Source organism: Rhyacophila brunnea, unplaced genomic scaffold, assembly GCF_057557595.1.
Source record: "Rhyacophila brunnea isolate RB1 unplaced genomic scaffold, BYU_Rbru_1.0 scaffold_20, whole genome shotgun sequence".
NCBI classification, from domain to species: Eukaryota; Metazoa; Arthropoda; class Insecta; order Trichoptera; family Rhyacophilidae; genus Rhyacophila; species Rhyacophila brunnea.
The window spans coordinates 36,791,363-36,810,428 of record NW_028232860.1 but is presented as its reverse complement, the minus strand read 5'-3'; the positions used below and the strand labels follow the sequence as shown (position 1 = coordinate 36,810,428).

The following is a 19,066-nucleotide window of genomic DNA, read 5'->3' as shown; positions in this document are numbered from 1 at the left end:
GCAAAAGTCACTACTTAAACCGCATTTTAGCCACCTTGCCTCCTTCAAAACCTGCCGTATGTATTAATTAGCATCAAGAAGTAAAAGTAACGTACAGAATTTATTAAGAAGACATGAGAAAATTATGCAATATAGATAAAACCCTAAAAACATTAAAATCTGATTTTTCCTCTATCTCCAAACTCTCAAATTGTGATATCTTGAAATGATGTTTTTTGGGTTGGTGACTTTTGTCTGAATGACGACGATGGGTTATACCTAGCCTATATTAGACATTTTTAATACAAACATCATCCTTAATCCATATTACCTAATTATTATACAGAAAACCTCAGGCAAACTGACATGACAGTAGCGGGATAGCACCAATCCTCTTAGACTTTTTTTAATAGATGGGATTCACACTTACACTTTTAATTAAGATATTAAAAACGATAAATATCATAATACAATTTTCCCATACATTTATTATTAATATTACACAGATTAATGATTGTATATATCGTCACTGTTCTGGCAGAAAACACTAATTCAAAAAAATTACATATTGAGTTAGTACCAAAATGTTCCTTATTTCAAACATTACCGTCTGGAAACCTTCTTAATAAATAAACAGTCTTTATTTTAAAGTCACCCTTTTTACGATTACTTAATAAACTCACGTGATAGACCATTATTTCAAAAATTTTAACAACTTCAAAGTCAAATTACTCCAAACTAGTATTCTCCAGTTAGTGTTTTCTGCCAGAACAGAGACGATATATGAGGCGTGTAATTGCTAAAAGCAATAAGTTCTGTCATATAAAATATTCACACCTAAACATACACATTAGACATGCATGAGTATTGTTCTAATATTTTAGATGGAAACTGTTAAATGAATATATCTAGCAGAACAACCGGCAACCTCCGGCGGTTTCTGTTAGTTTTATTTATTATCGTTTTGTCAAACAATAATAAATTAATGTACACCCTAAAAACATTTACTGTTGCTTATAATAATATATACAAATTCTATAAATTATTTGAATGTATGAATAGCTTTGAGAAATAGTAGAAAATTGAAAGAAATTTTGTAGAAATTGTTTGGCCGGTAAAAGTCAATTGTTTTGGTGTGAAAGTCGTATCAGTATAATGTCCAGATGTAATGTATTGAATATATACCAAGCATGTTTTCGGACACACCGTTAATCACACTAATGCAACCGGCTTTCACCGACTGTGTGAGTTCCACTTTGTAAAACCTAGTACAAACCTGAACATACATCTGCACGCAAACAAATACTTCAGCATTTTATAAAAACCCTGGAGGTTTGTTATTTTCCTACTACTACCACGGAGATGATGCTGCGGTAGAAAGTCTACTCCATGTTTTGATATCTGTGAATTTAGGTGCACAAATTCGTTGTAGTGTAAAATGTCAGTCATTTGACAACTACATAATATTATTATGTAAATAGATTTGTACCTACTTCATTTAATTGAGAATTGATACTTTTATTTTTTCATTTTATTATAGGGATAAAGCAAAATTATGGGTAATAAAATACATTTAATGAGATAATTTCAATAAAATAGAGATGCAAAAAATTATATAAAACTTAAAATTAAAGGAAGACATGAAACAAATTCAATATGTTTGTTTGTTCCAATTTTGAATTATTATTACCACAGATTAAAATAAAGTGCATAGATTCACTGTGCACAGTAAGAAAATGTATGGGGAAACTATTATCCTGCAGTTGGCAAGATTGCGTGCATGAATCAAACAAGTGTGGACGGTTCTGAATTCAACGCGCAAGTAAGATTATTTTCGATCTGCGCCTGCGCAGTAGAGCGATAGGGGCAAAGATGCTGGTAAAAAGCGAACAACTCATTTTGACGTTAACCGATTTTTAATACGTCCTGTCAAATAGTACCAAAAATGACAACATGGCGCCTCGCTTACTCTTGAAGAATGAGATTGGAGAGACAGTCAGTCAGACAGTACGTGTAAAAAGTTATTGTCATGATAGTTTAAAATAAGCACTATTGCGAACAGTAATTCCATGCACGTGTACAGGCGCTTTTAAACCAACAACACGAGTAGTGTTTCAAAGTGTCTGAAATCAAATATGGCTGCCACCAGAGTGAATTTGTTGATTATTGTCAAAATATCTGCACCAGTAAATTCTATAATATGAAATTAAATAAAAGTGTTATATACTTACCTATACTTACCTATTTATGTAAATCAACATTATTCTTTCACTGAAAATACCAGCGTCTGGTCATGTGGAGTTTAGTTTTGTTTAAAGCAAACAATTTTTTTAACAATATGGACTGTTAAGACTATATTTAATCTTATAGGAATATTTACATTTGCGCTAAGTTTTAAAAAAAACATTTGTGTAGCGGAAAAAGTTTACAAACAATTGCATAATTTGTTTGCGGAAAGGTGTATGTCGGTCTGTACTAGGCTTAATAAGCATGTCGGTCGGCCATAGGTTTATTTTTTCATCTAACATGTCCCGTTTTACTAACCAGTTTTTGTCTATGTAAACATTTGCGATCCTCTCTCCGTACTGTGTTCATTCATGTATGTGTTTGTGACGATATGTTTCAGAGTGTTTAACAAAGTAAAAAGCCGGAGTGCTCATATGAAATCGCATCGGCCGCCCGACGCCGAATCGAAGAGACCGAAAGTTGACAAGTGTGAGAGGCTCGCACCGCTCGAGGAAAAGCACCGAGCCTCGCCCGATAACCATTCCAAAATGCAGCCATAGGACATCTGCTAATCCCGCCCAATCCTGCCTCATTTCAATCCCAACTGCCTGAATGCAAACAGACAGACTAATCTATACCAGACCTCACCCGTTGGACAATGACTTATTCTCATTTAGTGTGTATGTTTCAAAGTATAACAGTCTCTGTGTAAACGTAAACGATATGCAAGCTACAGATAATCCTTTTGATTTTGACAGATGTCCCATTAAAGAGCATTGCTGGAGCCAACTGCACTTCGATTGATGACTTTATTGGTGTGAAAGATAAACAGATTTTCTTTATAAATGTTAATTTAATTATGTACCTAAATGAATTAATTGTAATTTATAAATACCGTATTGACGTAACCATGAGGTTCAAAGACCTTCAAATAAATTGTCTAAATACACAATTTATTCTATGAAGGATAAACAAAATAAATAACAGTTCAACAATAAGAAGATTTCGTATTATCTTATTATTATCAGCTGAATCTAAAAGACGCCATCTTGAATTAAATGTCAAATGAAGAGTTGAATTAAATAATGACACTCAAATAATGTGGTTTTAATCTAAATGGTGTTACTAAACGCACAAGTCTTAAAAATCCATGGAAGTTCACCACAAAATAATATCAGATAGGTTCTAGCAATGTGTACTGTCACATAAATATAGGTATATTATGTGTTTTGTCACAAGTACAGATGTCGAAGCCATATTTTCTTAATTAAGTCATGTAAGACCTCAAATTTATAAGAACGTTTATGCTAATACTGATATGTATCTGCTATAACGCAATTATTTTTTAGTAGCAAAGACCTCAATTTTCAGTACGGTATTTTAAATACACAATTTTTGTCTCTGAGTGATCGAGTGAAACACTTTAATATCCCCTATTTTCCACTTTTCAATTTTAATAATATTGATATTTTTTAAAAATCAACATTCTTCAAATGAAAAGTCTTATATACTTACATATAAATGTGTTCTTTTTAATGTTACGACGTTTTCATTAATATGAAAAGACAAATTGAAATACATATTTCAGTCGTATCAACATGTTTGTACGTTTCAACTTGATAAAATTGTAATCATGAATATTGTGAAACTAAATATATACAATTGTACAATTCAAAAATTTATAATATATATATATTTTAATTTCTGTATTGTCAACGTGAGAAATTTTATAAGAATAATGCTTTATTTCTACTGTATTGTAAAAATAAAAAAAGGATTGTCAAGTCGTTTTTTTTTTAAAAATAGCGGGCCTGGTGGTTCACCAGTCTGGGAACATACAGCGAATGATCTACTCTCCAGTGATGCCACAACTGAAAATTAAAGACATATCAATGCAAAACTTTAACTGTTTGCCATAATAAATAGTTTAAATTTTTAAAACAGTTATAGGTTGTGTATAAATAAATAAACATTGAAAATATAATATTTGAAATATTCAATTAATATTAGAAAAAAAAATACGTTTAAAACACCTTCGATCTAATCTTTAAAATATTTTTCATTAGCGGTTTTTTTTCTATTACAAATGAAAATTCGTTCATCACTTTTGATTATTCACGATTAAGAATCATTATAATATTTTATTGCATGTAACACTTAAACATACGTCATGACATACATTATTCAAATAATGGGTACCTAGCGTTAATATTAAGAATATATGAGCCGCCGCGGTGCAAAGATACCTACCTATATTAACCACTTCATTGCGGAACATTTAATTACCACGTTTTAAATAACATGCTAATTATATCTAATGGCCACCTAATGAGGACACAACAGCTGTGCCGTCAGCGCTGTAAGGATTTAAACACTTCTTATGCAGATGGGTTGTTAGACATTCACCTTGTGTGACCATGGCCGATTTGAATCTGTGCCCAATGTGTCAATATGAGGCAAAATATGGTAACCTCTGCTAAATTTACATTCAGTCAAGAGTAGAAAAAAATTATAAGATTTATGCAAATTTTTACATTTTGATTCTGAATCAAATGCTGTTTCTTTTAATAAATTACTGTTTTGTTATTCAAGATTATTTTAGTAATCCCCAATCGATTTATTCCTACAACTATATTCAAAACGATACAGTATATACCACACATTTTGGCTAAATTTTCACAAACTCAAAGTGAAATCTTTCACTGGCGCTGTCTCATATTCCCATCATCTCATCTCTTTCGCGCCTTATATCCGGCCTTCGAGTGTCATAACGTAAGATTTTCAGTTTTGAATAAAAAAAATAATAATCAAAAGTATGAACGAATAAAACAATTAATTTTGCGATGATTAATTCTGTATAGAAAAGGAAAGGGGAGATAGGTTTAAACTCTCTCGAGAGCAAAAAGAAAATTGTGGAATTTATTAATTCACAACTCGTTTTTTTTTTTATCTATGCATTATATGCGTAATGATTAATTTGACATATTTAACTCTCCCTTTTCTTCTCGTGTACAGAATTATATTTTTATTTTTTATGAATATAATTTCTCTCGTCTTCTAAGTAAAATAAATGAATATTCTTCTAAAAAGTAGTAAAGTAAAAGTTGTCTGTCTCTAATTTGATTAACACTTTGCAGAAAAAATTAAACATAAGTAATTTAATATTAAAAAAAAAATACCTACGAATCAAAGTGATAGATTGTAAATTATTTGCAGTAAAAAATAAAAATAATACATGTTGAACATGAAATAAAACAGCATGCTCAAGTAATTACCTATGTTTAGAGAATTGTATAACTACTGCGTAATCTAAAAGTATTTTCTTAACTATTTCTAGCGAATATGGATAGCAAACTTTCTCATTCTTTTGACTATCAATACATCGCGCATTCTTAATCATACTTGGTAATAAAATTAAACGAATTTATTAGCGTGTGGCAGATAGTTATTGTTATCTGTGGATAGTTTTAACGTTGTAATTTAATGAAAATAAGCCAAAACAAAAGTGACATGTGATATGAATTGATAAATACTCGTTCCTCAGGTAAGAATAGAAATGAAACATAAATGCATTAAATAATTTCATTAACCTTACATACTAAACTTGTATTAATCACTTTATCGTTTTAGCAACTGTCGTAGACGTGATTTTAATTAGGTAATACATATTATATTATTTCATAGAACATTAATGAGGAGATCATTTTCTAAAGTGGACCAGTCCAAATTTAGAGACACAATTAAAACCGGTTTTCAAATTTAAATTAAAAACAAAATCAAGTATTACACATAAAGCTGCATAATACATTTTAATTCTTAATTTAAATTTGGACTTGAATCATTTTTAAATGTTCCTGTCTCAAAATTTGGTCTAGGCCAAATGAAATTATCTTCATGAAATAATGAATAACGTTACATTAAATCATTCGTCGTTCTTTAAAGCAAACGTACGGTTGTGTCTATTCGAATACTTCCCGATAATAATTTACTTACGAAATAACATATGTCCCTAAAATATCTTTTGTATTAAATGGCAATATCGTACTGAAGAAATATTAAAATAAACAAAAATAAATTCAGTATTAAACCGACAATTCGTAAATGGTTGTTCTCTTAATAAGTCGAGAGTAAGATATTTAAAAAAAAATAATAAATTTAACTTTCGCACTTCCACGGGGATTTTTCTGGTCCGCGTAAAGTGCGGAATGATAAAAGATATGTTTAAAATTAGTCGAAAAAGATAAATGCGCTTATATTCCATCCAGCAAATAAATGTTTAAAGACAATCACAAAACGAATATAAAATAAACACAGTTTCCATTACTCACCGTTAATTTGAAGAAATTTGTATCAGCTTTGTTGTTCAATCATAGATGCCACTATATTTTAAAGAAATCATATAAAACATTTTTGAAAATGGTGGATAGACATATGGTGACATCTCAATTTATCAATTATGAAGAAAATATCATTTAGATATTGCGAAAAAAATTAAAATGTAAAAACAATTAGGTACAATAAATGAAAAGCTTTGAGTAAAAAAAAGTAAGTGGCTTAAATTATCAATATTTATACTAATAATTCTCTTCTAATAGTATTTTCAACACCATCTGTTAGTAGGTTTTGATAATATTATAAAACTGGATGTTCTTACTGGTAAAACTAACAAGCAGGTCAAAAATATTATTGACATCTGAAGATGAATCATAAATAACTACTGTGTTAAGTTGCTAGTAAGAAATCTAGTGACTGCAAAAAAAGTATGTATGATATATTGAGAATTCACTATATTAAAACCATATCACAGAAATTTACATAACATTATTGTTTCAGAAAGAAAAAGAAAATTCAATCTTTGGTGTCTGTCTGATCCAAATTAAAAATTTACTTCTTTGGTATGAGGGTGGGTCAATAATTCCTTAGAAAAAAGCATTAAAACAGTTTTTATTTTTGTATTTTTTTTTTATTTCTCAACATAATCTCCTTGGAGCTCAATACACTTGGTTAGACGTTTCTCAATATTTTTTAAACCGTCAGAAAAATAAGTTTTCGGAAGGTCCTCAAAATAAGCATTTGTCCGATCGATGACTTCTTCACTTGAAAAAAAACGTTGTCCACTTAGCCATTTTTTTAAGTTTGGGAAAAGGAAAAAGTCACTGGGGGCTAAATCTGGCGAATACGGTGGGTGGTCGACCAATTCGAACTTCAATTCTTCAATTTTAGCCATTGATCGTAAACATGTGTGAACACGGGCATTGTCCTGATGAAAGAGGATTTTTTTCCTGTTTAAATGAGGCCGTTTTTCTTCAATTTTGTTTTTTAGCTGGTCCAATAAAGATGCATAATAATCCCCTGTTATTTTTTTTCCTTTTTCCAAATAGTCAACGAAAATAATTTCACGTGCATCCCAAAATACAGTAGCCATAACCTTACCAGCTGATTTTACGGTTTTCGCCTTCTTTGGACATGGTTTGCCTTCGCAATCCACTGCTTTGACTGTTCTTTCGTCTCGGGAGTATAGTGGTGTATCCATGTTTCATCTACAGTCACAAAGCGACGAAAAAATTCATCCGGATTGCGTTGCATGAGCGACAACAGGGCTTTAGAGGTCACCACCCTATTGCGTTTATTGTCGACTGTGAGCAAACGCGGCACCCATCTTGCAGAAATATTTTTCATGCCCAATTTGTCATGTAAAATAGAAATGACGCTACCTTTTGAGATCCCTGTAACCTCAATTATCTCACTCAACTTTAATCTTCGGTCACTTAACACCATATCGTGGATTTTATTGATCATTTCTGGTGTAGTCACCTCTACAGGACGTCCTGAGCGTGGTTCATCCTTTGTTGATGTACGATCACGTTTAAATTCATTTAACCAGTTATAAATAGTTGCAAGTGAAGGAGCAGATATGCCGTGAACTAAATCCAACTCATTTTTTGTTTCCTTTGCTGTTAACCCTTTTATATTAAAATGTTTAATAACAGCTCTAACCTCAATTTTCTCCATTTTCCATTTTTCCATTTTCCACAAGCAATTTTTTTTTTTAAATGTACGAGAAACACACAACAACCCGACCAATCTGATTGAAACTTCGCAGCATACTGAATCGGTAGTGCCGCTGCATGAAAACAAACCGCTTACAGTACTAGTCGCGCCACCTGTCGGCTTTTCTAAGGACTTATTGACCCACCCTCGTAAAATTTTCAACATAGCAATGCAACAACAGCAATTAACAAGGTTTTACGAAACTCATAACAATGTAAAATAATGTTTATAATTGCTATCATTATATTCTTTCATGTAAAAATGAAAATTCCAGAATGAAAGAATAATCATCCATCACCAATGAAGTGTTTGATTAAAGGAACATAACTTATGGTGTCCTTTACTATATAAAACAACAATGTTGTATTTGTTTTGCATGAAAAAGAAATATATTTTGTTCTTTTTTCAAAAGAAATAGTACATATTTTATTGCTTATTCTCACAGAATGTCTTTTTTTTCTTTCGGCAACATGAATCAATAAATAAAATTTCAAAGATCGTAAAGTAATGCTTCATCTATTAATTGATGACATTATGAATTATGTTAATGATTTGAATACACATGAGATACAAATACTTTGTCACATAACAAAAAACTAACAGCAATTATTTTCTCATTTTAAAAAAGTCATTTCATTCATTCATCCTATTTCTCTACTCAATACATTATTTTCAAATTTATCAGGGTTGTCTGTACATAAATAATATAGGAGATTAAATAAACATTTAAAAAATATGCCAATTAAAATTAGAAGATATTTAAAAAAAAAATGATATACTTACCTTACTTAACATAAACTAATGTATCGTAATTTCGTTTCGTACTTGCTAATGTCTAGGGCATATTTTCATACGAAATTTTTAACATCCTTTTAAAAAAAAAATCGTGTCCATTTTTATGTTTCACAAAATTTTATTTGAAAGGCAAGAATCATTATTTAAAAATATTTACAAACAAGAAAATAAAAGAGAATAGCTTTTAATATGCAATAGCGCGTTGGTACATGCCATATAAACAAATAACTATTCAATTATTTCTTAAGGAAAACATGTCAATTCAATCTTAACTTTGAGTTTTAACTAAACTATTGAGCATCTGTTTACATAAGCACGTATAATTTGTTTGTCGATTGTAATACTTTGAGGCTTATGGTAATTAATTCATACAGAGTCTATGGATATCATTATCTATTTAATTAATTAATAATAATGCAATTTTTCAGTAACCCTCCTTCACAGATTTAAATAAACATTAAAAATAATTAGGTAATTAAACCAATGATGATTATTAATTGATAACCTACAACTAGTGGTTCAATTTACTGATGTATAGTTCCAATAGGTATATCAGTTAATTTTATTGATCTATAGAATATCTAGGTACCACCCACTATAATCTAATTACCATGAGCCAAAAATATTACTCTCATGGCAACATTTATCATCATTTTAATTAAATTATTTATTACCTTTCATATCAACACTACAATCTGTTGGACAAATGCATACTTATGTTCCTAAAGCCTCAATGACATTGAGCTACTTTACAAGCTGCTTGTTGGCGAATTTACAATCTACTTGTAAACTAACGAACAAGCTAACAGGCAGATTGTAAACAATCTTCCGAGAAAAGTTGAAAGCCGCTCAACTTTACACGCTGGCTTATGGGCCTACTGCATCTGTGCAGTAGAGCGATAGTAGTGACCTCCCAGTAAAAAAATGAACTACTCAATACATCCTGTCAAAATTGTACCAAAAATGACGGTTTCAACTCGCTAGCTTGTTGAGTTCTAAGCGAGTGGAAAATTTTGTGTGTCATCATCACAATCACACTAGCTGACTCGCCTGCTTTTAAATTTGCCAACAAGCAGCTTGTAAAGTAGCTCAATGTCATTGAGGCTTAAGCAACACTTAACCTTACGATGATGATATCGGTGGATTTATGAAAGTGAGAAAAATAAGTGACGTGTTAATAATATTATTCTTATTTTAATGATTTAATAAAGGCTAACGTAACGTCGACATCTCTGCATTTGGCCATATAATTGATATGATATACAATATTGGTAAACGCCAGTTGATAGTGACGTCTGTCTGAATCCCCGCTTACATAAGATTATTATGATGGTAAATGTAGTCAGTTTTAACAAATATCTTTTACTTCCCTCAATTTTTAACTATTTCAATATGAATTATTCACCCCTGTATAAAAATATCACACTGTTTTGCATGAATACACTCATTGTATGAATGTAAAATGTTTGTTACATTGTTTTGTTTATCTTTCAGAATGTTCAATAACAATATGAGTAGTAGCATTTGATTTGACTATAGTTGGAATGATAGATGCAGAGTTCATAGTGAGGGGTGGATTCTCGCACTGCAACAATACATATATGATGATATTAGCATACATATTGACTTAGTACAAGATATTCTGTTCGGACAGCATTAAATCGTCATACCAGAGAAAACTCATTAAGAGCCGTGTTTAACTATGGCACTTGATCAGTTTTATCAGATATGACGAAAAGTGCTTATGACATTTATTAGACAAAAAAATTAATAGTATAGACTTCTGATATTAGAAAAAATAGGTGATTTTGTGATATATAGAGTGTTTGGTGCATGGATAAAAAAACATTGTGGTAAATCATGCAATGATTACCATGTATTGTAGATAAATTCCATTGTAGCTGAAAACAGCGTCTTAAAACTGCCCTTAAGCACTCTTATTTCGAAAGATCTGAGGGATAGTTTATGAATTATTATTTTTAATAAATCCGCTTATGACATTAGTCAAAATAATTAACGGGGTAGACTTATATATGTACAGAGTGTCTGGGCCTGGTAATCGATATTAATTGTTTATAAAAAATCCTTATAAAAAATGAGTTGTCTCTTTAAAATATCCACCAACTCTGCAGGTTATCAATTTTAGTGAACGATCATTCTATGTTTAGAACAAACACTGCATTTTTGAATCGTTATTTGTTGGAATTTGGTGTATCAAAAATAAATTAATTTACATTATCGACTGTCTAATATTGACACCTCGTATCTGACATTTAATATTTTTGACATGGGGGGAGTTAAAATGTTATACAAAAACTATTAAATGAAAATAAACAGAAACAAAAATACGCTTAATGCTATTCATTTTTTATAACATTTTAATTCCCCCTATCGGAAACATTTAACGTCAGATACGAGGTGTCAATGTTAGATCATCATTATGCTATTTTCCCATAAATAAAAAACCACCAAATATACATTTTTTTGTTTTTATGGAGATATTTTTTTAAAATAGACCAAAACCAAAATTATATATGATTAAAATTCGAATCACTTTTTCATTTAACTAGTATACCTAAGCTGCTATATATTATGAAAGGCTTGTCAGTATTGTAGTTCTCGAAACTGCCACATTTGACGTTAAACTTGCCGTAGTCTACTTACGATTTTTGCAATCAATCCAAATTTAATGACACACTATAACTATCAGACACTCTGTATAATATGTAATTATCTTCCATGTAGTTTCAATTGTATTTTAATTTGGAATATTATTTTTTAAATACTACTGAAAAATAATAATATTCATGTATTGGTAACATTAACTTATGAATAGAATGATTAGATTGTTTAAAAAAATGTATATTTAATTGAGTTGTTCAAAAACAATGACTGATTGTAATCAATATGTATGCTTCTCATTCAAAATAGTTAACATTTAATTGTAGAAGATTTTGTTTTAGTTCAAAAATATATTAGATTAATGCAATAAATAGGAGCTATAGAATTTATTTCGAGTAGGTATTTTATTTTATTTATTTTCATTTGAGATAATAATATTAGTGTAGAAGTCGAATTTAAGTCTTTTTTAATAACTAACTTTCATGAAAAACGAATCACTTATCATTTCTAGAAAGTCCGCCCCTCATAAGAGCCAAGTGCCTTTGACCTATGGAAGATAGTAAAAGATTTATAAAAGGTACTTTCAATATTATACTTATTGTACGATACAAAACTACTTTCTTATCGGTGAAATGAAAGTTTATGTATACATACTTTTATATTATATAATATTATATTAAATTCATATGTATATGTATATTCTATACTATTATTCATCTATGCATTTAATTATTGAGTGTTTGCATGAAAATGTTATTTATATGGATGTGAAACTCGTATATTTACACACAAACTGAACGGCGATAAATTTAAACCTAGGCCTAAGCTCGTTGTGAATACAATATTATAATAATATTATAATTTTTGATTAAGTATGGAAATCAAAAACTATTTTTCATCATTTATCTGGAGTAAAAAATAGTACCTAATTAAAAAAGAAAACATTACCTAAAGCGTAAAAGTTGTTACATTAAATTCATATTTTTTCAAAATATTTCAATCGCACATCAATGCATCCGTATCGATCTTGAATAAAATGGTAAAGCACTCAACGATTGCCATGTATAAAAAAACTAAATTCCCCATTTACTTAGAAACAGAATCTCAACTCTGCTATTACATAACCTTTATTTCCAAATAACTGAGACAAATTGAAGAGTATTTATCCGTGTCTCACATTTCTGGGATGTATTTTTAAAAAAATACAAACTTCTCTAACAAGTCTACTTTATATTAAAACGCCAAGACGACAGCCTACATTATTTAAAAAATAAAATTTAATATTAAATTATATTTTTACTACTAACGGAATAAGGTTTTTATTCAGGAATTTTCTGATAAATTGAAGGAAAATTAAAGTTAATTAAATTAGTCTAGGTCCGGTGTTGCTAGTAATTTTTGGGATGCCTGTGTAGGATCCATTTATTCCCTGACTTGCCACATATTCTGCTACCAAAGTTTTAATTTGGAATACTCTAATTCTAATATAAATCGATAATCTTAATTTTGTTTTAATCACAATAACTTTTTAAAAATTTATTGGCGGTTATTAAAAATCAGACTTTGCAGTGTTGAATTCTGTCTTTAATCAAGTCTATAACTATCCACGAAACGTTGTATAATACTAATAACCTAACTTATTTTGTTTTCTATTAAAACACGGCTCTCCAAGTTAATCAGGATCGATAAAGATATAAAAATAATGTATTTGTAAATATGGTTGTGCGTGCACTTGAAAATATAAAATATAGTACACGAGAAATTCTACTGGCATTCGTGCCGTGTGTACGATGAATAAAAATAATATATCTCATGTGATTAGATAGGTATGTTTCTAATTAATGGTCTATAATATTTGAATGTGCTCGACTATGTTTGTACCACTTCAAATAGAGAAAGTGCAGTACCCACTCTGTGTTGTGATCTAGGCGCTCTATTAATTCATAATATTTTAACCGACATACTGACTTTACCTTTCCTCTGAAGCGTTTCCTAGTTAGTTAGACATATTAGGTATCGTATACTAGTTTTAGATGAAAATAATGTATCTATGTTTTGACTCGTCGTAACATATTTACAGAACGTTATTAATTGATGTCGATAGATAAGAAGAAAATAAATATTACACCTCGTTAGCGGATGTCCGAACCCGGTCGTCCCGCGGCAGTACTCTGCGCCGTAATAACACTGCATATCGTTGAACAATAATAAAAAAATATTTACCCAATAAGGACAGACTTCTCTAATTGATAGATCATGTTTACACGGTGATTTTTAGCGAATACACATTATAATGTCATTATGTTCCCTTTATTTGCTTGAATGTTTTCCGGTAAAGGGTAGCGCGCTGCACAATAAAGTTACATTTTTTATTTCACTAATCGGTGGAAGTATAACAAAATTAACTCAAATGACTTTACGTGAAATCAATCAGTGACATCTATGAAACCGATAAATATCTCATCTGACAGATGAGATAAAAAAAAGGACAAACTAAACAAAACTTCACTATCCAGTGTTGATTATGAATCTTCATAGTAATTTGAAAATGTCCAGAAGGAAGTAAATAACAATCTATTATTAATCTGTAAACATTACTATGATATTTTTACCATTGAATATTTTGTATTATCAATCACCTTTCATAGATGTCAGTGATATTTTGGGTTTGAAAACATGCTAAGTGTTTCATGAATTGGGAGTCAAAATATTGTTATTAAATTTTTTCCACTGAGAAAGTGAATATATTTAATGTATAAAAGTAATAACGGAAAGGTGATGTTTTTGATTTGAAGCTCATTTAAATTCTATTTAAAATACCTACGTATATAAGTGACAATCCCTTTGAGTGTAATAATGTCTTGAATCGTAAGGCAGAGAAATCACGAATGCGTTGTTTTCATGCAAGAAATAATATATATATTTAAGATTAGGCAAAATATTATCGTGATTTCTCCATAGAATAGATTTCCTTTGATAAACCGTCATAGAATCCTTAGATGCTAGACAAACTACATGAGAAATTGCCAATAGATAGATGAATAGTTTTATTTGTTCATTGATGTATTTGAAAATATGTGTACAATAATTTAGTCAATATTTAAATGGACTTATTTCCCAATATGTCTTCTCTCGATATATATCCTTTCATAATATTGTGAATTCAACACAAGCAATTTTGCCCAGCATTTATTATTTATACCGACACAAAAATTTTAATGCTATTATTGGAAAAATCGGTGCAACATAAATTTTTATATTTACCATTTCAAATATAAGTTTAAAATGTTTAAATCGTAATTTCAAATACAAAAAAAAACATTATTTTAGTAACAAATTCACAAATTACCTGTTTTAATTCTTTTTTTGTAAAAACATATTATTTTTTATTTTTTATGGCTAAACAAACAATACAAACAAATTAATATGTATCTATAATTATTGAAGTGATAAAATTGAGACTTTTATAGAAGAAATAAATCACCATTATAAAAACAAACTATAGCTATATCTACATTTTTGCATTTCTTCATTTGCTAAAGAAACGCATCGCAGGACATGCGTGGCATGTGCATTGGCTGCTTCAAACTAGTTTCAAGATGACCATTTATCGTGATGAAAGTGCTAACGAATGTAGTCTCACCAGCATTAAATTTCTGTTAAACATCATGTCAGTATTGCCAACCGAATGATTATGCGAAAAATGTATTAATTATTGTACTGTAATTTTACACCAAAAATATTAAATTTTGAAGAATTCAAAATGAAAAATGTTCTGTGTACTGAAGTTTTTTCAAAATACTATAATTTTATATCTTTGTATCATAATCAGCCTATAAAATTTGGCAACACTGCTTTCCGTAAATATTTAAAACACATACAATTGTAGACGGTTGACGAAATGCGTCCAACACATTCAATCCAAGGCATACGCAACGACAAAAAGCAAAATTAAAAATTTGAAGCAAATTGGAAGATTTAGTGAACAAATGAAGACGTAGCTAATAAATGTCAAACTTGGTTATTACAGAATTTAATTCACATGTATGCCACAGCGCCAACCATAGAAAATAAGTGTGCATAAACACTGCACTTCACACTCATTATACTAGCCCCGGTCGATTGTTTTAAATAATTTAATATATTGTGGACATACTACCATCTCTTGAAATCATGGTGAAATACTTAATTGAAATACAAGCCTTTGTGATATACTTTAATATACAGTCGAACTTAGTTATTACGATCTCGGACATAGCGAGATCTCGGATGCAATGAGGAAACATTCGTTGAGATTTGGTTTTATGACATATATTTATTAACTGTTATAACGAGCAACTTATCAGATATACCGAGCTAAAATACTGTCAATGTGTCGATCGTTAAAAACATTTCGACCCTAATCAATAAAATCCAATCAGACAGGATGCCGCCTGGGACGGATTACGTTTATGACACTAGTTAAGTGTCCAATTGTTGTTTTCGCCGACAATAATGAAAAAGTATCCACGCACATGGTTGAAAAATCCAAGGTTTGTGAAGTCTGAAGTTCTTTTGTAGTTTATGAAGGCCATGCATGTTTCGGGGATTTTTACGATGGTTTTAAAAAATATATATTTTCGACTTTTTTGTTGTAACCGCTCATTTAAAAATACCTGTTCTCTGATATAACGAATACCGCTTATAACGAGCAAATTCAGTCGGTCCCATCTTCCTCGTAATAACCAAGTTCGACTGTAGTTTCAAAATATTAGAAATTCACAGCCCACCATGGCTAATACCTCCCGGCATTAAATGGGTTAATTAGCTTATTTTATTTTTTCTATGCTCAAATTACAAACTAAATATTTACAATCAATATTTGACGACATATTGATTTATTTTCTTCTAAAAATGTCTCAATTTTAATTTCAATCAAATCAATAGACAGAATTTGGTTTTACAAAATTTAATAAAAGAATTTTTGGTTTTTTTTGGTTGAGGTTTCTTAACAAGAACATCGTTTGATCTCATTTATTGAAATTTGATTTACTTTGTAAACTTTATTCCCCGGAGAAGATTAAATTGATTTAAATTAAGTACCTAAAAAATTAAAGTAATATTCCTCATTCTTCTGCTCAAAAAAATCTAGTCATGGTAGAAATAACATATCCTTTTTTAAAAGATTCCCTTCAATAATACTAATAACGTGCCAAAAAAATGTATTGATACAACAAGTATGTAATATTCTATTCAGGGCGTCCCCCCATATTTTAATTTTCATTTACGGCTGTAAGAACTGTATTTATGCACCCTAAAAATTAATATCTAAAATAATATATTACCCGTCGAGCTGAAAAGGGTGCTCTATTTCAAATATAAAAAAATATAATACTTACAGTAACTTCATACAGCTAGTATGTCGTCTTCAATATTGTATCAAACAAATTGACTTAAATTATTACTCCACATGTTTATATCGATCATTGATGTTTTATGTCATAAATGTCTAAATAATCATAAAATCAGCATATTGTTATCATCTGTGTACATACTATACAAATTGCTCCCAATAATATTATATAAGAAAACATTTGTCAATAGGTGAGCAACTTGAGCAATAGGAAACAAAAATTTCTTTTATACACTAACTTCGTGATCTGAAATATAAAATAATTCTATGAGTACTAGAAATGGCCTAACACCAATAAATTAGATTGGAGACAAATCATTAAAAATTATCTTGTTAAAAAAAAGAAATTTGAATGCAACATCACTCATAGTTAAATTTAAAATTTTGCTCAGATTATCAAATACTTCGGAAGGTCTATTCCAACCACGTAACATAACACAATTTCGTTATATTTTTTAATCCTAGATAACCTCACTGTATTTCAGATGTATTCTGTGTCCACAACGATTATCGAAAATAACGGGTAGCATAGCATTACGCTTTTTTTTGTACATGTTTCGCGGAAATTCTCTTTATTTTAAATTGTACAAACATATAAAATAACATAAAAGAAATGGGTGGACAAAGACAGGTTGCTACGATGCCACTGTATAATATAATATACTATCTTAATTATCTACTTCGCTTTGCTTTGTACATGCAAGATAAATTGCCATAGTAATTTGTTAAAAAAATTTTGCATGACAGTTCACAGGGTCATAAAGCACTATAACTTGAGGCACTAGTATTGCGAGTATTGTAAGATATTAGTTCTTCAAACTACCTCACCTCATATTACAAAAAAAAAAAAAAAATAATTATCAGTGTATATCTAATTAACGTGGCAATGTTATTTTTGACATTTCATACCCCGAGATAGTTAACACTTGAAATACATCATAGCACTTTTATCACTATTAATAATGCATTCTGAGTATGTTGGAATAGATCTGCAGTAATCCTTATGGGAATCAGCCAATGTAAAGAACTATGGGTTAGGCCATTGCAGTACTCACTGCCTCAAATGTCATTCGGAAATAATATTATTATTGTTGTAAATATTTTTTTAAACAGCAGAAAAATAAATATTACAAGCCTGTATTGAATAATAATTGAAGTACATAATATTTTCGTGATACAATTTTTGGTGCCAAATTAAATGATTTCCAATATAGTTAATAACAAAATATTAATGTTTTACTGTATTTTTTTCAACTATTAATAATATGTTTTGTCAATCCAAAGAAACCATTATTAAAATGAATGTCATGAGTCCATACATTATAATTTATTTGCACCGTAATACAGTTTTCCTTTTTAATGGCTCTGTATTCACCAAGAAATCAACAGTCAGTAATATTAATATATATTTCTGTATGCAAAAGGAAAATGGAGATATGTATATTATATATATTTGTTAAATTAGTTATGTTTAGTTAATTACCCATAACGCATAACATGCATTAAAAAGACAGATAATCGATATCCTAGTTATATAGGGAAACAACTCAAAATTTCAAGGTTTTGAGTTAATAATGCCATTCGATGTAGAAATATCTTTTCTTTATAATTCAATAAAAAAAAATCTTCAATGTGTCATAAAATTGAATAACGCTTTCTGGGATTAATCATTGATTCGATTATTAACGGGAATGTATTTCATTGTGCATTGCTAAGTTCATTTGAAGCAAATAAAAAATAAACACATTTACTTAAAAAATCAAGGTTTTTTTAACATTGAAATAAGAATATGTGCAAAATTTTAAAACGCCATTATCTTAGAACAAGATATTTTGAGTTGTTTCCCTATAAGAAATAAGGTTATCATAATGTCCAAGCAACGCTGTTTGATTAGAATCAATCAATTTCAAACGGTAACAGAAATTCTCATACACGGTTTTCCGCGTATAGTAGCAATTTATCCTTTCACATACAGATTTACGTATATCACAGAATATATAT

The 19,066-nt window shown here is 29.7% G+C and overlaps 1 protein-coding gene across 1 annotated transcript in view; it reads left to right on the top strand.

Annotated features, from left to right (window-relative positions):
• The window catches only part of LOC147071610 (uncharacterized), a 549,084-nt gene extending 545,714 nt beyond the window's left edge, over nt 1-3,370 (top strand). Inside the window, exon 20 of the mRNA XM_085947980.1 lies at nt 2,606-3,370. Within this exon, the coding sequence (XP_085804106.1) occupies nt 2,606-2,765 (160 nt within the window). The 3' untranslated portion in view covers nt 2,766-3,370. The remainder of the gene's footprint in view (nt 1-2,605) is intronic.
• The last annotated feature ends 15,696 nt before the right edge of the window (nt 3,371-19,066 follow it).